General features: G+C 34.0%; 2 protein-coding genes across 2 annotated transcripts; both read left to right on the top strand.

Annotated features, from left to right (window-relative positions):
• The first annotated feature begins 226 nt into the window (after window positions 1–226).
• Window positions 227–4,978, top strand: LOC107898005 (protein ROOT HAIR SPECIFIC 17). The gene is made up of 10 exons (XM_041091453.1): window positions 227–493; window positions 640–696; window positions 792–882; window positions 1,393–1,469; window positions 1,575–1,663; window positions 1,755–1,938; window positions 2,190–2,371; window positions 2,493–2,595; window positions 2,688–3,019; window positions 3,090–4,978. Exons 1-10 carry the CDS (start codon window positions 227–229, stop codon window positions 3,424–3,426), a joined length of 1,719 nt encoding a protein of 572 aa, XP_040947387.1. The 3' UTR covers window positions 3,427–4,978.
• Window positions 4,969–5,838, top strand: LOC107898006 (uncharacterized). The gene has a single exon (XM_016823566.1). The coding sequence runs from the start codon at window positions 4,969–4,971 to the stop codon at window positions 5,836–5,838; it is 870 nt and encodes a 289-aa protein (XP_016679055.1).
• The last annotated feature ends 14,481 nt before the right edge of the window (window positions 5,839–20,319 follow it).

The following is a 20,319-nucleotide window of genomic DNA, read 5'->3' as shown; positions in this document are numbered from 1 at the left end:
GAGTAAATTCCTAGAAATAAATGTATAGGGATTAAATTCTAAATTTGTGAAGGATACAGGACTTATGGAAGATTTAACCGAAAAATAAATAAATGAATTTCAAATTTGTTTTTTCTTAAAAAATTCTGCTGAAACCTCTGAATTTTGGACTTCTTTTGTTGTTCTAATATATATATATATATATAAACAAGAAAATTTGGAGCTTAAAATTTTAATGGAAAATATAATGACGACGTTGAAGGAGTTGAAAAAGCTTTTTTTTTCTCTGAAAATCAGAAGAAAGAAGAGTGAACGTAATAATAATACTACTACCATCCATCTTCATGGCTCAAACGGCTTTTACATTGGCCTTAAGCTTATTCTCTGGCGGAAGCGCCGCCGTGTCTTCTCATTCATCTCCGCCATCTCCGGTTGTCTCCTCCTCTTACTTCTCTCCTCCGTTTACTTTCCTCCGCCTACCGCAAACAATCTCTTCCTTCCTCGTCACTCTTCCGTTCGTCACGTAACACTTTCCCTCTCTTTTTTTTTTCTCATTCATGTGGCTTTCGTGATTTTGTTGGCCGAACTTCGACAGGTAAGATAATCTTCTCTGATTTTTATTCGTTTTGTTTTTGCTTTTTTGTTTGATTAATTGTTTAGGTGGTGAAAGGAAGAGAAGCTTTGGAGTACAATTTTGAGGCGATGTTTCAAGTTCCGGTGCAATTACGAGCTAAACGTTCTAAGTATTCAGTTTTGATGGCTTGTTTCGATCTTAATATCAGCTTTTGATTAATTGATTTTGTGTTTATTAGGCAAGTGGAGGAAATTTAGGTCGTGATTTATGGAGTTGGAGCCAATCGACGTTCTACTATGGATGCAGTAACGCTTCGAAAACGTTTCAAAGTAAAGTATTCTAAATTTGAATACTTATTTTTACTATTTATATTTTTTTACTTATAATTTGATAAAATTTAAAATTTAAAACTTAAAACTTAAATCTATTATTTTTTTCGATTTAAAAATTTATTGCAATCACTGATATCAATAGTATTTTTCATCAGAATTTACTCACTATTAGACTTGATGATTTCATATGGATTCGCTTGAGAAGGTGATATGATTGCATGCTTAAATTGATGGTAAAATTTTGACAGAAATTAACTGATTTTTAATTTGAAAAAAATTATGAGAATGTAACTTTTAAAGTTTTGAGTACAGGTGGCGGCCTATTTTGATTTTGGTTTTTGACGTAGAAATCTAAATTATTTCCCTAGTTAGATTTGGCTTTAAAATTAAGCTGTTTATTCATTTACCATTTGTACTTGATTTATTTTTGCAATATTAAAAATACGAGGATCCTTCATTTGCTCATTACAAAGTTTTTCTAATATTCCTTTTTTTGTTATGTTTTAGCTGCTGATATAAAAACACTTCCCGACCGATACTTGTTGATTGCTACCAGTGGAGGGTTAAATCAACAGCGAACAGGGGTAAGTTTTCTGAATTTACTTATTGGATTTGAGAGCTAATGTTGGTATTTTTGAGGGACTTGCAAAATTAGTAAGCTTATAATATTTTGTGAGTTATGGCTACAGATAATAGACGCTGTTGTTGCAGCATATATATTAAACGCAACTCTGGTTATTCCCAGGCTAGACCAGCAATCATATTGGAAAGATACCAGGTCTTCCATTGTCTTCATGTTTAACCTTCAATGCAGGGGAATGGTTTATTATATTCTACGCATATATATGTGATGGGGTATTTTGATGCAGTTGTTTTGCTGAAATATTCGATGTCAACTGGTTCATTTCGTATCTCTCTCGGGATGTTGAAATCATCAAAGAGCTACCACCAAAGGGATGTAAAGCTTGGATTCCACGAACCATTCGTGTTCCAAGGAAGTGTGATCCAACATGCTACGAGACTCGTGTTCTACCTGTTCTAAATAGAACACAGGTAACTAGTAGCTCGAAATTAGCTGTTCTACTCATTTTTATGTCTTGCAGCATCAATGACATGTACTTTTTGAGTGTACCAGCAAATGATGTTGATGTCGAGTCTCTTCTCGTTTACCAAGAAGGATACTTAATCCTTCTTTTGATATGTTAAACATACTGTCTTGGTGTCTGTCGGATTATTCATGGGATTGAAATTAGAGTACGATTGAAGAACTGACAGAATTTTTCTATAACATTTTCCTGTTGCAGGCTGTTGAGCTTACAAAGTTTGATTATAGGCTTTCAAACAGGTTAGACACAGAATTACAAAAACTAAGATGTAGGGTAAACTATCATGCTTTAAGGTTCACAGATCCCATTCTCAAAATGGGTAAACTCTTGGTTGAAAGGATGAAGACGAAAGCCAAACATTTCATTGCCTTGCACTTGAGGTAAAGAGCAGTCCACTTAGAAGTGCATTTATTGGAATTTGGATGTTCTATTCAGTTTGTCTTCATCTTTACTATAAAAGTGAAAAAGACTTAATGCAGGTTGATATATCATTTGCCATAGGTTTGAACCTGATATGCTTGCATTTTCCGGATGTTATTATGGTGGAGGAGATAAAGAAAGGGCTGAACTCGGAGCAATCCGGAAAAGGTGGAAAACTTTACATGTAAGGCCTCATGCGTTGTCAAGGACACTTCTGTAAATCCTCTAAATATCTGCAGATGCATTAAAACATGTTTGTTTTGGTGGGAACTGCAGGCAAGCAACCCTGAAAAAGTAAGAAGGAACGGAAAATGCCCGCTGACACCGGAGGAAGTTGGTCTAATGCTAAGAGCATTGGGGTTTGGAAGTGATGTTCACGTTTACGTGGCGTCAGGTGATGTATATGGAGGTGAAGAGTCATTGGCTCCACTCAAAGGACTCTTCCCTAATTTTCATTCAAAACAAACTATAGCTACCAAGGAGGAGTTGGCACAATTTTCTTCATTTTCGGGTCGTATGGCCGCACTGGATTATATTGTTTGCGATCAAACCGATGTTTTCGTCGCAAACAACAACGGAAACATGGCTAGAATGTTAGCTGGTCGGAGGTATGCAACTATTTTTTTGTTATATGCGAATCACATTGGCGAAACAACACACTCTATTTTCCTATTGCAGGAGATACTTTGGACACAAACCAGCAATCCGACCTAATGCCAAGAAGCTTTACAAATTGTTCTTGGGCCGAAATAACATGACATGGGAAGAGTTTTCCTCTAGGGTTCGAACTTATCAGATCGGCTTCATGGGAGAGCCGAACGAAATGAAACCCGGCAAGGGTGAGTTTCATGAAAACCCAGATAGCTGTTTATGTCAAGCTAAAGGAATTGAAACATTTGAAGAGAAAAACAGGAAAGATGCTGTTAAAATGAGTGATGAATATCAGTCTATAGAGGATCCAGATTGGATTGATGTTGATTACTTATATAAAATTGAAGAGTTCATGTCAGATTAAATATTCTTCGGTTATTTTGTGGTTGGTGTTAGTTTGGATTAGAATCATTTGAAGTCCGGATCGAATTCTAGTTCAGATAAGATTACTTGTCAAGCAAGGAACTGTTTTCTCCTGTGTACATAAAAAGACATGGCAATAGCAAATTGTCAATTGAGGTTAGGACATCCAGCTTATATATCACATAACTAGGCATAGAGTAGAAGAAGCTTATTATTATTATGTTGGACATTTTTACCGTAAGGTAATGATGGGTTTATGATTAAAGGAAAATTACCTTGTATTGTCTCGTATATTTTATTCAAGTGAAGCAAATATTAAATGGAATAGAAAGCTTTTCTGGTATGGTATCTACTTTAGATTTTCATTTTATAAAGTAGCAAATAGACACACAGAGCATACCAGCAGCGGCATTGAGACTTGCCACTTAGCTGTAATGGTGGCAGACACTACCCTTCTCCGACCACCTGAACGGTAAGCCCCTATTTCTTTAATTCTTTTTACTTGCTTCAAACAGTATTACTAGTTCTTGGTTCTTCTTTTTCCTCCAATAGGGGAATTAGGCTCCATGCTGTGGAAAATCCCAGGAACTCGAAGCAATGTCTTGGAAACAATTGTACCCAACTTGACAAGTTATTGATTCCTTCTGGATTTTGGTCTAAAATTTGTGGTTTTATGATTGTTCTTTTTCCATTTTCAGCATTTCAGTTCTTCTGTCCTCTCTCTCTTATCTGCTTGCAAATATACAAGGTAACCTTTTCCATTGTCTTGTCTGAAACCTGTATTTTCTTGTAGTAGCTATTTCCTTTTTTAATTTTATAAATACATAAACTATTCAAAATATTTTAATTTTAATTTCAGAATATTTTGATTATTTTGTTTTTTAATAGAAATTATTCAAAATTCAACACGAATGGCACTGGAATCTTGTCCTTAATACGCAATATCTCAAGCCTGATATGTAGGACCCTTTTTTGCATGAAAAGGAGACAGTGGCCACAATGCCATTCGTGCACAATAATTAAGCATCATTTCTTTTTCTTTTAAAAAATTGTTAGCTCATCTTGTTTGTTGAGATTATTGTCTACTAATTGGGTGGGGAAACACATTGAGCTAACATTTGTTTTTTTTTTTAGTTTTCAATATAAATTATTCAAAAAATTCAGCACGAGTGGCACTGGAATCTTGAGCCTAATACGCCATATCTCAAGCCTGATATGTAGGATCATTTTTGCTTCGGAAGAAGACAAGATCCACAGTGCCACTCGTGCACAATAATTAAGCATTGTTTCTTTTTTAAAAAATGCATTATGCTCATCATGTTTGTTGAGGTTATTAAGTTGAGTTGGGGGGAGACAAGGAGCAAACACCGGCTGCAAAAAATGTCGAAACCCCAAATCAGTATCACGTTTTGATTCATAGAGATTTGCAGTTGATTTGTCTCCCCCATTGCCTTTATTATATATATAATCACAGCTTTGATGGCAAAGCTGTATTCACCATTCACCCTTCAAGCCTTTTCATCTCTTCAACCAAAAAACAAAGATGGGTTCTTCAGCTTTGAATAAAAAATCCAATTTCAATGCTCGTTCAAACAGCTTGCCTTCTAGACCTCATCCACTTATTCCTCAAATAGATGAGCATTTACGTAGGCTAAAATCTGATGAATCCGCCACTTCTTCATCGGTTATTACCGGAAAACTAAGTGGTCTAAGAGATCTGTATGAGTTGGTTCATAGTTTGTTTCAATTACCTATCACACAAAAATCCTTAGCCCAAAACTACAATGACAACAATGAGTTGTTGAATGGATCCCTTAAGCTGTTGGATATTTGTGGTTTAGCCAAGGATGCTTTGCTGAAGGCCAAGGAAGATACCCAACAACTTCAATCGAGTTTCCGAAGACGAAGAAGCGACGATCCCATTTTCGCAAACGATGCGAAGGCCTACTTAGCATCAAGGAAGAAAGCAAACAAGTTAATAAACAAGTCTTTGAGAGATTTAAAGATCAATAAATGTGGGTTTGCTGATGTTGATGAAGCTACATGTAGCATGTTAAGAGATGTTGAAGGGGTTACTTTCACGGTGCTCAAATCGGTTTTTTCTTATATAACTGCGACGATGCCGGAACCAAAATCGACCAACTGGTCTTTAGTGTCAAAGTTGGTGCACTCGAGATGCGTAACGTGCAAGGGACGAGGTTCGGAGACGAATGAATTCGAGAGAGTGAATGCATTGCTGTGCGGTCTAATTGGTTATAAAAGTAAGAAATGTGGTGATATGAGCAATGAGAATGCAGTGATTGAGTTGCAGAGACTTGAGACAAGCATTGAAGATGTTGAAGATGGAATTGAATGTGTGCTTAGGCTTTTGATTAAAACTAGAGTTTCTATTCTCAATATCCTCAGCCATTAATTGCTGAATATCATAGCAGATGGCATTTACAAAAAGGGAAAAAGAATTCCCAGGGAAAAAGAAATTCCCACAATTTCTTTTTTGGCCAAAAAATTCCCAAAAATTTGATGTACATTCCTTGTATATATGCCTCAAAAATACATGTATAATACTAATCCTAAATATAAATACTACAATTTTTTTGAACAAATCTACATTATTTTGTTATGATATGAATATATGAATATGTCAAATTTTAAACAATTTTAATCAAAATCATGAAACCATGAATCATAATTATAAAGGTAAAAGTATTATGGAGTTCCTTATACTAGGAGTCAGATTATATTTCATCCATTTACTAAAAAATAGATAATTGAGTCCTTGTACGTTAGATAAAAAAACAAGTAATCTTTTTTATTAATTTTTTTTATATATTTTTACTATTAAAAACTGGTGTGACTAACAAAATAATCAGATAATTACACATGGTATGCCACATATACCTCATTCTTACGTACAAGGACCAATTTGTCTATTTTTTGAATAGAGGGGATAAAATGAAATCTGAATCTTAGTACAAGGGCTTCCATGGTATTTTTACCCAATTATGAAAAGTATTGCAAATACGAAATCATATCCACTATTTTGGTAAAAGTGCCATGGAATCCCCTATACTAGGCATTCGATTGCATTTTACTCCTTTTACAAAAAAAGGACAGTTTAGTCCTTTTACGTTAGATTAAAGAGCAAGTTAATTCTTGTTGATAAAATTCTCTTCCATATTTATTGTTAGAAATTGACATTGCTAACATAATAACCAAATAGTTACATGTGGCATACCATATGTATCTCATTTTGACGTATAAGGACCAATTTACTCCTTGATCAAATATGCAGAGACTAATTTATCCATTTTTAAAATGAACAAAATAAAATACAATTTAACTCTTTGTAGAAGCCCAAATTTGCCTGGCCCACCAGAGAAAATAAAACCAATAAACCCAAATCAGACGGCCCAACCAGCAGAGCCCAAATTAACCCACCTAGACTAAACCCAAACCCGAATGGCCCAATTACAACACCTAAAGCACCAAACAGAACCAGCCCAAATTGACCCAACAACCCAAATACAAACCTAAACCTCTACCCATTACAACCAAACAAAGCCCCAAAAAATAAAAACCCTAACAGCCCAATCAGCCCAAAACCTAAACACCTAGCAGAAACCCTAGCCCCCTGTTGTGCCGCACCTGCTCCTGGCCTCCTCACCTGCCCTCTGTTCGCAGCCATCATCAGCCACCAACTCTGCCATCGGCCACCAACCACCTGCAAAATAGAAGAGCAAGCAGAACATGCAAGCAAGAAGGACAAATCAGTAGTAGAAATAGTAATAAAATAAAATAATGTATCAATGGCTATAAAAGCCATGAAAACCGATTGTAAGAGGGGGGCTTCTTCTTTTTCTTTTTTGTAACAATTTTCACAGAAATAAAAGCAAAAAAATCAAAGGTGTTTTTTTTTTATTTTCGCATCTTTTGTCTTTTCATACTTGTTCATCTTATTTTTATACATATATACATACATATATATTAAAAAAAAAGTTTATATTTGCGTAAAATAAAAACAGCGAATTTTTACCTTTTCTGAATTTTCCGGCCACCTCGGCACGATGGTGGTACGGTGGACCAATGGTCGGCGCGACAGGGGCCTTAGAACCCCAAAAGCCGAAGGTTTGAGAGAAAAAATAAGAGGGTTTTGGATTTTTTAGGGTGGCTGAAATGTTTTTTTTTGAGAAAATATGGTTTAAATACCATCAGCTAAACGGCGCCGTTTTGAAACTAGGGTTCAGGTGCCAAAACGACGCCGTTTTGCCCTAACCCGCGCGGTGACCCGGCCCAGAGGGGAGGATCCGCGTGTTTTCTTAAAAGGGATTATTTACGCACGCAGTCCCTCCAATTTTTCAGCGCATTACAATTTGGTCCTATTTTGTTGTTTTCTTTTATTTTGATTTAGCCCTGAGATTTTACTTTTGTTTCATTTTAGTCCATTGAGGCGCTGTGTTTTAGAACTTTGGGTTTATTTTCTGTTTCGGTCCTTCCCTTTTTACGCGCATCGCAGTTTGATCCCGTACCTTAATTATTTCTTATTTCAGCCCGAAAATTTTGTTTCAGTTTTAATCTAGTCTTATTATTATTATTATTATTATTACTATTATCTTTACTATTATTAGTATTGGTATTATTGTTGTTAATTTTATATCTCTATTCATATCTACTTATGTATTTTTAAATATATATATGTATTATTATTATTATCATATAAGTGCTTGTATATATACATATACATATTTTACATATAATTTATTTAATATATATATGTATACTCATATTTCCTTTTTTGTATATCTATATACATATACATATTTTTATTTTTATAAGTATATATATATATATAAATTAACGTATTTATTTGTATACATATGTATATTTTCATTATTTTTAAACTTTAATTTGTACATACATATTTTCTTTACAATGTATATGCACCTACTTTTTATATGTATTTCATTATCTTCATATTTCATAATTTTATACACCTATATATATATGTACACATTTTTATATATATACATATTTCTTTCTTTCTTTATATTTTAAAATATACTTTATATATAATTTGTAATTTATGTATACACACATATTTTAATTTATAGTTATATACATATATATCTCTTTCATTTCTAATTATATTCACCATTTATCTATTTCATTTTCATTATTTATTTTGAATGAATGTTTTAATTTATTTGTTTATATATTGTTATTTTATATGATTGTAAGTATGACTTCTATTTATTTTATATTGTTGTTATCGCTCATATCATTTTTATACTTCTGCGTGCATCATGATTTTATCAGCTTTCGCATTTTTTTACTACTACGATTTTCATATTTTATTTTACTTGATATATTAAAACTTGCTTCAAAAATGATTTTTCGTATTTAGATTCGAGAGGATCGTATCCTAACTTACTGGGTTTCGATTTTCACGATAAATCTACATGTACGAATCTTTTTAAACTCAAATTTTAAATGATCTCGGGATTAAAAAATCGCGTCCTAACTTACTGGTCGTGATCTCATTTTTAAATACGAGATGGCTAAAATATCTTTTAAATAAGTATTTTTCATTTGCGTATCGGGAATTTGAGACATTGTATTCTAACTTATTGGATATGATTCTCTTTCTCAATTAACATGAAATATACTTCTTTTCCCAAAACTTTTCATTTTAATACAAGGATCGTATTTTTAATTCTTTCAGGTTCTCAATTTTCGACACTAAAACATTAAGTAATCAACTAGGTACCAATTTTGGGAGTTACGAGGGTGCTAATCCTTCCTCGTACGTAACCGACTTCCGAACCCGTTTTTTAAATTTCGTGGACCAAAATCGTTGTTTTAATAAAATCAAATTATTTATTAAAAACAACCTTTTTCAAGGTGACCCAATCACATCTCATTAAAAGATTGGTGGCGACTCCCGTTTTCGTTTTCATTTTTCAAAACCCAATTCGACCCCGTTTTTCATCAAAAAAATGGTGTCAACACTCTTAATTTAAAAATATCCTCCATAATTTTACATAATATTTTGTATTGTACTTTGGTACCCTAAACTAACGCGTTGTCTATGATGAATAATATCGTATTGACAGCACGATCCACATTTATAAGGCTTTATTTTATTGCTTATTGAAAACAAACATGATCCGCCATTATAGTTTCTTGGAGATTAATTAATTAATTAATTAATGTTTATGCTAATGAAATGACGAAACAATTATGACTTAAAAAATTAGCTTTTGACAAAGTCTATGGATTTTTCAGAATCATAAGGATCTAGAGTATGGGTTTTAATCCTTATTTAGAGATGTATTCGATTTTTTATGCTGAGTTGTGGAGTAATTTAGATGGTTTGGCTCTTTTACAAGATCGAGATTTGAGTAGGATCTTAATTAAAACTGATAGTCTTGAAGTAATTCATGCTTCGCAAAGGGATGATTCAACTAGTTCGAGATCAGCTTTAGTTAGGCGGATTCAACAAAGCTACGAAGTTTTGAGCATTAGGTGGTCAGACATGTCCCAAGGGAAGTCAATCTAGTCGCAGATCGAATTGCTAAGATAGTATTTGTTGATTTGAAGGGAATCAATGTTTTGACAACTACTCCTACAGATCTACTAGAAGCCCTTGAAAGTAATAAAACTATTGGTGCTTTTGATTTTATAATTTAATCTTTTAAGTTTTGTTTTTATCACAAAAGAAAATTAAAATTTTTATTTAATTTTTAATAGAGATAAATTCATCAAATTGGACAAATAATCTGAGTTTTAAACAAATTTAATATACAATTTTAATCTCGAATATAATTGAATTTTTATTTTACTAATCAAGATGTCAATGACTTGTAGAACTAATTAGAAAATATACACTTTAATCTCAATGATCAGATTCTTCATTTCTTCCTCATCACATGACACGTACATATATTTATGTATACATGTGTGTACATATATTTTTCCATTCCATTTTAACTATTAAATTATAAACAATATTTCTTTATTTCACCGAGCCTATAATGATGTGACCACGCCTCAAGCCCCATCAAGTCCTCGTCTTGATTCCCTCGAGCTTCCAAAGGGACCAATGACCCGAGCTAGGTCCAAGCGATTTCATGAAGTTGTTTCAGCTTTGTTGTTCAAGTTTTGGAAGGAGAATCAGCTTGTTGAAGATGAGGAAGCTCGATCCAACTCCTTGAAGAAACCATGCACCTTAGTGCAAGCTAATTTCAGCTCCATTTTTAGCTTTTCTAGCTCGTTTCAACTCCGACCAGCTCAATTGAGCTCATTTCAGCTCAATCGAGCTCAATTTAGCTACAATTCAGCTCATTTATTTTATTGGTTGAATAATTAAAGTATTTTATTAACTTAGTTTAAGTTATTACAGCTCATAATTATGTTTAGATTTATTTCATGTTTTTAAAGTTGTCTTAGCCGAATTTAATATGTTTAGCTTAAGACTTTATTTTTGTCTATTTTAAATTTATGTGTTAATTAATATATCTATTTTAATTAATTTGTTCATGTTTCATGTAGGTACAGCCGAATGTGGAGATTCATTCAAGCTAGGTGCATGAACGTCTACTTACAATGCATGATGTGGGAACACAATTAAAGATGATTCATGAATGGGTTGGTTCAATGAACGTAAGGATGATGCATGAATGATTTAATACAATGGATGGAAGAATGCATGAATGTTCACTTACATGCATCGGTTGCTGTCCATTGATCTCCTAAGTACCTATTCGGCCAAAAGGCATCTCTTGGAGTGTCCATTCACACCTTGGCCGAACCTAGACATGTCCATTGCTCTCCCATACATTCACCAAGCCTTCAAGTTCATTTCCTTAGCCATGAAGCTGCCCATTGAAGTACCATTCAGCTGAATTTGGACATAGCCTTTAAAGATACATTTCTAGATTAGTTTAATTCAATTAAAGCCGAATTTACTTAGTCTATTTGGCTATCTAATGTAATCTATAAATAGTTCTTTTCTCTTTGTAAAAAGGTTACAGAATTTGATCAATTAAACTTAATAGAACTTTTGTTCTTGTGAGGTTACCTCCTCTTTTCTTTCGTTTGAGTCTCGAAGCGACTTAACTAGCTTGCTAGTGGTGTCAATCCGAACTCTATTGAACTTATCACCGAATCGGTGTGGCGTTCAACCATCTTCCTATACCTTTGGTTCTTACCTCCATATAGGTAACGGGTCAAGGTCCGCTTCTATCATTCATCAAAATTCACCTTAAGCAATATAAGACTCGGGGCAATACTTTTTAGTATTGAATCATTCTTAAAGTTTGAGTTCTTTATCCATTTCCATTTATCTATCATCTTTGTAACTTAATTCTTTGTTAAACCGAACCTATCTTTCATCAAACCAAAACCTATCCTTTGAACCCATTTTGCCTACCTTCCGCTTATAAAAATCATCTAACTCCATCTATCTACAAAATCGAACAAACTTCTCGTCGACGATCAGGCAATCAAGTGAATCGACTCAATCAACCGAGCCGGATCACATCATTTGGTATCAGAGCTACTAAAACGAGGAGCGCCGACGTTCATAATAAGGCCGCAAGTAGGTTCGAAACGTGAAAAAAAAATCAAAAAAAAATTTGAGTTGTAATTTAATTTTTTTTCCCTTGTATTTAGCTTACTATTGTATTGGAGTAACAAAAAAAAAATTCGAAAAAAAAATTGATTGAAAAAAAAATTCAAAAAAAAAGTGAAAAAAAAAATCGAGCAAAAAAAAAGGTGAGCAAAAAAAATCAAGTTAAAAAAAAAGTGAAAAGTCTTGCGAGTTTTTATTTTTATTTTCTCTCTTATTTGCTCCGATCATCAAGTTTCCCTTCCTACCATTATTTACCCATCCCAACGCCACACTTAGCCTTGATTTTATTTTGTTTAGCCTACCCTACACCCTCATCATTCCTTTGTAACCTATTTTGAAACCGACCCTCAAGCAGCAAATTAAGTCTATCGAGACGAATTACGAAATTGTGAGATGAGGTCGAGAGGTAAAAGGCACGTGTGTTTTACATCAAAGAAAAAGCCTAGAAGAGTGTAAACACGAGTGCGAGTGAAAATCATTATTTCTTTGTGAGAGATTGGTGAGGATTTTGAATTGGTGAGGTTCATTTACTATTTATTCTATCTTTCGATTTTCGAACATTTTCTTGAATCATGTCTCAAGAAGAATTCTCTACCGATGAATTTCAATACTTGGTGAACGAGATGGGCCGAATATTGGAGGAAAAACTAAGCCCATTAAAAAGACGTTTGGACCGAGTGGAGGAAAAAGCCCGACGGAAGCAAACTCCACCGAGTCGAGAAATAGAGTTAAGTTCATCACGACGACATTATTCGAGAAGAGACACATATCAAGACTCCTATTCAACAAGGCTTTCGAGACCGCGAGAAGAAAACTTCGAGTCAAAAATCACTCGAGATGAGCTAGAAAGGACGAGCTATTCCTCGTATGCTTCAAAGAAGTCCTTCCCAAAGGATTGTTCTCGAAGAAATGGACGAGAAGCTTATGAAAATATTTTCTCTTTCTTTGAGCCAAATGATTATCTCTTTGATTCTTTCGTGTCATCCGCACATTGTAGTGAAAAAGAAAAAGAAATCAAAATAGTGAGTGAAAAAGAAAATGAAGAAAAGAAAATTGAAAAAGAAATTGAGATTGAGAAAAAAATTGAAAAAGAAAAAGATGTTGAAGAAGAAACGAGAGAAAATGAAGATAGTGAGCGAGAACAAGAAAAGGAGAACGAAATTTTAACTAACCCCCGTGATGTTTGTTTTTGTTCTGTTCCTTCTTTTCAGGTTCCGACAAATCTCTGTGACGAATATCAACTTCAATATCTTCCTAACGAGCGACGTTTTTGCATGACCAAAAAAGGTAAGGATGAAGTTGAAATCAAACCACACGAGCTTGAAGGTAAGCGAGGTAAGGAAGTTTTAAAAACCGAGTCATGGCCATCAAGTTTGAAAGTTGTTGAAAATGACTTTGTTTTAAAAAAATTCTCTTATTTTCATTCGATTAATTTCTATTCTTTGAATGTGGTTGATGTTGTTCGGTACGAACGACAAACTAAAGATTTGGTTTTGCATGATGTCGGGTTTTCACGAAAAGCAATTCAATTTTTCAAATATGATAATTTTGTGCATCCATTATTGTCATGTGACAAATCCATGAATTTGTGCAAGTTTGATTTGATGAATATAAAGAGATTTGAATGTTTGTTTCTATGGACACGAAAACCCTTTTGGTTTGACATGTTTGATTTACTAAAACACTTTGGCGTAAGTAATCAAACTCGTGTGTTCAAACCTGGAATTTATTATTTTAGGTTGATATGTGCGGAACTCAAGCATCCTAAATTTTATGTGACAAATTTATGTCTGTTTGATGTTTGGCCTCTGAAATTTAAAGACTCTGTTTATAATTTAAAATTGTTCTTTGATCATTTTATGTGGCTGTCCATGAAATTCATTTTTCATTTCGAAAAGGTAAGATCAACTCATGTTTTGAAACCTGGTATCGTTACATATGTTCAATATGTGAATAGTGTTTTAGCCTGTTCCTTTGAGTTCAACGTCTATGGAGACATTACCCTCTTTCAGCATTATGAACCCAACACTTCGAAAAGTGCAAGTTGCCTTTGTGTTTACCCTTCGTTTCAGGTTTTTCAAGGATTGTGTAATGAGCTTCGACTTCAATACCCTCTCAAGGAGAAAAAGTTCACTTTGATTGAAAAAGGTAAAATTGATTCTCAATTTTCCACTCCTAAAGGTGAATCAGGTATGAATTCTGATGTTATGCGACCATCTTCTCTTAAGTCGAATGTAACTAAAATTTTTGAAGACACCTTGATTGCTGAAAATCGTTTGAATCCTGTTGTGGTTAATTATTTGATTTTGCTTGATGATGATAAATCCATTTTGAGTAATGATAAGACGATTTTTCTCTTTGGAAAATGTGATGAATTCATTGTTGAGAACATAACCAAACGACAATTGCGAGTGCCAAACATGCGAAATCATGAATCATATGAAACTTTTCATTTGTGTGTTTGTGATGAAGATTTAAATTTCTTGTTCCATTACTCGCATTCCATTTACTTGAACAATGACTTGTGGAAGCAAATTGAAAGGTTTGAATGCTTAAAAACATATTTGTCTTTGTCTCGACCATTTGATGAGTTATGGATATGGAAGGAGTTTTGTCCATATGATTGTAAGAATGATGTTTTAAGTTTGCCTTTTTACATAACTCATACTTGTCTTGTTATGACCATGCATGATCCACATAGTTGTTCTGATCATTTCTTGATGATTAATGGTTGTCTATTTTCATTGATTCATTTGCCATCTCTAATGCCGAATATTGTGAGTTCTTTTGCAAAGGCTTATGAACGACTAATTGTTCCATTCATTCAAGGAGAGTTGCAAAAGACGGATTATTTTCTAGAGAATAAACAGCTTGACTTGAGGACAAGTCTGATATGATCTCGGTTTAGTAGTTGAGTCCGAGTCGTTTGATTCCCAATCGTAAACGAAGAAGTAGATTAGACGAGAAGGAGTTAGAATATATTTGTGTACAAAGAAGTAAGATAAGTTCGTGCAAAGTTGGATGTGGATTTGGTTTAAGTCGAAATGGTATGAATAGAATGGAAGAGTTCGGTTTAGGATAATTAAGAAATGGTATTTGGTTTTGGTACGTTTTGGTATTTGGGAATTGGTACGAAATGGTATGGAATTGGTATGAAATGGTATGGTATTTGGTACGAATTGGTAACGGTTCAAAGAGGTCAAGAATGAACCAACACTAAAGAAAAGTGTCGACCCGAAACTTATAGGACCTAAATGAATTGGAAATGGTTAAAAAGAACCTTGACCCGATACTTAGGAAAGTATGAACCAAAGGTATCAAAGGTGAACGCCACACTCGGGTTAAGGAGTGATAAGTTCGGAAAAGACTCGGAAAGACGCCACTAAAAGCTTAGATAAGTCTTACGAGCCTCGAACGAAATTTGAGAGAAAATGCCTCACAAATTTGGCAGCAATTCGCTAATTAAAATGTCAAAAGTCCCTTTACAAATTGAATTTAACAACTATTTATAGACAAAGACTAGGCTAGCCGAATAGTCATATGAATGCTTAAGAATTAAGCAAATGAATTCCTTTAATGTGCTTAACTAAATTCGGCTGAATGGAGCTCCAATGGTCATCTTCTAGAAAGAGCAATGAACTTAGAAGCTTGGAAAGATGCATGGCAGCAGCTAGGTTCGGTTAATGGACTTAAACAAACTCAATTAATTGGCAACTTTTGTTGAAAAGTGATCAGCAATTAAAGGAGGTAATGAGCAGCCACCAAGGTGTGAAAACTCAGCTTTGAAGAGTCATGGCATGTGAACATATAGAACCGAACAGCCAAGATGAATCCAGCAATGTGAAAAGAATTAAAAGTCGGCTGAATGGTCAACTTGGGAGTAGGAAACAATAGCTTCTTTGGCCGAATGGTCACCTAGGATACTTCAAACAGCAGCCAAATTTAATTCCCCAAACATGCATGTGCCGTCCCCTTACATGTATCTTCTTTTAATCCATTCATGCACCAAGGACGTCCAAATGGGATGTACCTACAGCAAAATTTATTCAATAAATCAAATACATTTTTAAACACATTAATTTGGCAGCAAATGACACAAAAATTATGCACATTAAATTCGGCCACCTTAGGACATAATTAAAACATGTAATAAAATTGACACATTAAAACATGCATAAAAAACATATTAATGAGCTGTAGAAATTAAGACAAATTAATAACATATAATTATAACTCAATTATCATGCATAATTAAATTTGTCCAGATTTTAAACCAAATAAATAATGAATATTAATTGAGCTGTAATAAACTAATTAAATGGCTCAAATAATTATTTCAGCTACTATAATAAGGTCTTAATGAAATTGAGCTAGTTCGAGCTCATTGAGCTTGAAAGGAGCTGGAAACGAGCTAAATGAAGCTCCACAAAATAAGATTGAGCTACGTCCAGCTTGCAAACACGACGAGCCTCGCTTGTAGGCTGAAACAATAGCCGTTCCCAGGGGCGGGTCGTATCATCCCCTCCCTCTTTAAAGCGATTCGTCCCCAAATCGGGCCACTTGCTCGCGAAGAAACTTCTATTAACAAAGACCCCTTGGTTGTTGAATTTGACAAACTTGTGCCCAGCAACCTGAAATTCATGAATAGATTGAAAATAACACCGATTAGTTACTTGCCCTCCCTCTTTAAGGCAAAGCCACTTCAAAGTGTCACCTACACAATAAAGAAAATTATGAATGACACAATGAACTAAAAACTTGCGAACTCTTTCCAAATTTTCAATCATAATTAGAGCAAAAGAACTATTGCCGAATTCAAAAATATAGATAAGCCTTACCTTTCCACATTGACTTTCCAAATTCATCAAGGAACTAGACATGAGAAATAATTCTACGAATATGAACAGTTCATGCAAAGAAACATATATCCCACAACACACTCTATCAAATGGATTCGAAGACTCATGAATCAAACAATTAAATCGATTGGTCAAATCTTCACTATGAAAAATCCCATCCAATGGACGAATAGATGTTAACGAATAACCACAAATCCACAAAAAGTCTTTTAAACAAATATGTGAAAAAAATATTAATCGGCCAAAAGAAAAAAGATCACTTAGTCGAATCAAGTTTTGCAAATTTAAACTTAGTACTGGCCAATAATCTTCCACTTCTTCACCAAACTTGTCATATTCACGAATGTCATCACCTTTTGAACAAAATAGAGATGTTTTTAGTTCTTCAGAAACCAAACCTTGTCTATCCTTGAGATTATGGATTTGAGGATCGGTTTTACCATTCTCTCGCAATATGAACCTTCTCTTCTCAGGAATATAATGTAATCGTAATTCCTTGCTTGGTTTAACCTGAAAAAATGAAGAGACAGGAAGACAACGATTAATCAAAACATTTTTCTTTCTCTCACTCAAATTTCTTTCACTTTCTTTTTCTTTGATCTTGTTTTTCTCACAATCTCGATTCTTTTCTTTTGAATCATTTTTCTTTTCTTTTTCACTCTCTCTCAATTTCTTTTTTTGTTCATTCAAATCTTCCAAGGATTGCTTTAATCGTTGTTGATCTTCCATCACTTGTTGTGGAGACAATGGGGCCAAAGTGATACTTAACAAACCAACAAGATTCACATGGCTCATTTTCAAACTTAAAGACAAAGTATCATACAAACAAAGATTGTTTACACATTCATTCAAACAAATTTTACGATGCTTGCTTTCTTTCATGGATGATTCATAATAGCAAACTCCAGGATTAAAGACATGATTTTGACTACTCGATCCAAATGGCAAAAAGAGTCCTTTTATCTCCAACAATTTACACAAATTAAACAACGAGGGTGTTAACATACTCAAATTCAAACAAGCAAACCCTTTAAATTTCATTCGAAAAGATTTACAAAAACATGGAAATTTCACACCAAAAATTAGATAATCCACATGATCAACACAACCTAGCAGATGATATGTCAACTTTTGATCACACAATTCCAGATTTTGTTGGTGTTGATTTATTCGCTCTTCATCAAAAATCTTGCCAATGGCGTATTCATCAATACATTTCCATTCCTTTTCAACATGATCAGTGAGAATGAACATTTTATATGGACTTTCATCTTGCGGATCCAAAACATGTATTCCATTGCAAGTTAAAGACAAACAACTAATATCATCAAGAAAATAATATTTTTCAAAAGCAAGAATCTTTTTATCATCAGACAAAACAAATGGGTCATCATCAATCAAAGAATGACAAGTAGCCACGTCAAAGTTTAGATTCTTTCTAAAGACCAAATCATCAACAAAGGACCCATCAACAATCGAAAAAGGCAGAGGTGCTTTAAAAATTTTAAGACTCATACCTTGCTTACCTTTTGGCATAGGCGAACTAGGATCGTTGAGAACACTACCTTTTTCAGCCAAAGTGAACCTTCTATCCATGGAAAGGTATTGAAGTTGAAACTTGTCAATCGGTTCCTTGGAAACCTGGAAAGAAGAAAATTTACACGGCAAACTTGCAAATGGGTTAGTTAGAACATTCCTCACTTTTGCTCGATTGCTTTCTCGCTTTTCACTCTTCTCTTTTTCAAACTCTTTTCTAATCTCAACTTCTTTTTTTCTCTTTTCATTTCCTCTCTCATTTTCAATTTTATTTTTGACCTCACTCTCTTTTTGGATTTCTTTTTCTTTTTCAATCTTTTCTTCTTTTCTTTCGATTTCTCTTTCTCGCTTGCACTCTTGTTCAATCTCAATTTCTTTTTCGAATTCTTTCTCTTCATTTTCTTTTTCTCTCACTTTTTTGATTTCTTGTTCCTTTTCTTTCATTTCTTTTTTTCGTCTCTCGATTTCATTCCATATATGCTCATTTTCTCTCATCAACATTTCTTGTCTTTCTTTTCTTCTTATTTCTTTTTCTTTTTGCCTCGCTCCTTCATTATAGGATGGAGATGTTACAAATGAATCAGCACTAAATGACTCTTGTTGGGTATAATTGGATCGACTTTCATACAAAAAATGATCACCTCTTCGAGATTGATTCTTGGCAGATGAATACCTTGGTGCATACGAATGACTACTTGTGATTTCTCGTTCGTCACCTTGAAAAGCTTCAAACTCAAAACTTGCTTTACTTCGTCTTGAGTTCCTCATTGAATAGGAATCATGGTATGAATCTCTTCTCGAATAATCATTGGATGTGTGCTTTCGTGATGATCTTGTCTTCGTCTCTTGACCCGGTGAGTTTGGCTTCCATCGGGCTCTTTCCTCCACTCGATCCAATCGATCATGCAACTTATCAAATTTTGATTTCACCATTCTACGCATCTCTTGCATCAAATATTGGAATTCTGATTCAGAAAATGTTTCTCGAGACATGATTAAGTAATGGAAAAGAAAATGTTAAAAAAAATAAAGAAAATAAATACCTTACCACAAACCTCACAAATTCGCTCAAAAAGAAAAATTCACTCACTCTCGAGTTTGAACTCTCTTTTAGGCTTTTGCTCACTCTAATGTACTCACGCTCTCTTGCCTTTTACCACTCAACCTCGTCTCACAAATTCGTAATTCGTCTCGATAGACTTAATTTGCTGCTTGAGGGTCGGTTTCAAAATGGGTTACAAGGGATAACGTCGGGTGTAGGGTAGGCTAAATAAAGAAAAAAATTGGTTTAAAGTGTGGCGTTGGGATGGGTAAATAATGGTAGGAAGGGAAACTTGATGATCGGAGTAATAAGAGATGAAAATAAAACTCACAAGACTTTTCACTTTTTTTTGTTCTTTTTTTTTACTTTTTTTTCTTTTTTTGCTCACTTCTTTTTTTTTTGAATTTCGATTTTTTTGTGATACTCCAATACAATAGTAAGGTAAATACAATAAAGAAAAGAGAAAATAAAATAAAATTACAACTCGAGATTTTTTTGATTTTTTTTTGAAACTTTTTTTTACAAACCTATCTTTCGAGATAGCTACGAACATCGGTACTCCTTGTTTTAGTAGCTCTGATACCAAATGATGTGATCCGGCCCAGATTAATTGAGTCGTTTCACGTAATTGCCCGATCGTCGACGAGGAATAGTTGAGTTATCGGAAATAGGATGAAATAAGGCTAAAGATGCGGAAGCTTTCAAATGGTTTTAAAGGTTGGCTAAGGTGATGGTAAATTTATAAGGGTAGTAGGCTCGATTTAAGGATAAAAATAAGAAAAATGGAAGTTGATAAATGAAGGCTCGGTTTTGTAAAAAGATATTATA

The sequence above is a fragment of the Gossypium hirsutum genome, chromosome D04 (genome assembly GCF_007990345.1).
Source record: "Gossypium hirsutum isolate 1008001.06 chromosome D04, Gossypium_hirsutum_v2.1, whole genome shotgun sequence".
Classification (NCBI taxonomy): domain Eukaryota; kingdom Viridiplantae; phylum Streptophyta; class Magnoliopsida; order Malvales; family Malvaceae; genus Gossypium; species Gossypium hirsutum.
The sequence above is the reverse complement of the archived record's forward strand: the minus strand, read 5'-3'. Positions and strand labels throughout refer to the sequence as shown.

What these genes read in the sequence shown, in the direction of transcription:
- LOC107898005 (XM_041091453.1), top strand. Translation starts at nt 227, where the DNA reads ATGACGACGTTGAAGGAGTTGAAAAAGCTTTTTTTTTCTCTGAAAATC. An exon ending in TAAATCAACAGCGAACAGGG is followed by an intron (nt 1,470 to 1,574) that starts GTAAGTTTTCTG and finishes TTATGGCTACAG; the next exon opens with ATAATAGACGCTGTTGTTGC. An exon ending in CTGTTCTAAATAGAACACAG is followed by an intron (nt 1,939 to 2,189) that starts GTAACTAGTAGC and finishes TTCCTGTTGCAG; the next exon opens with GCTGTTGAGCTTACAAAGTT.
- LOC107898006 (XM_016823566.1), top strand. Translation starts at nt 4,969, where the DNA reads ATGGGTTCTTCAGCTTTGAATAAAAAATCCAATTTCAATGCTCGTTCA.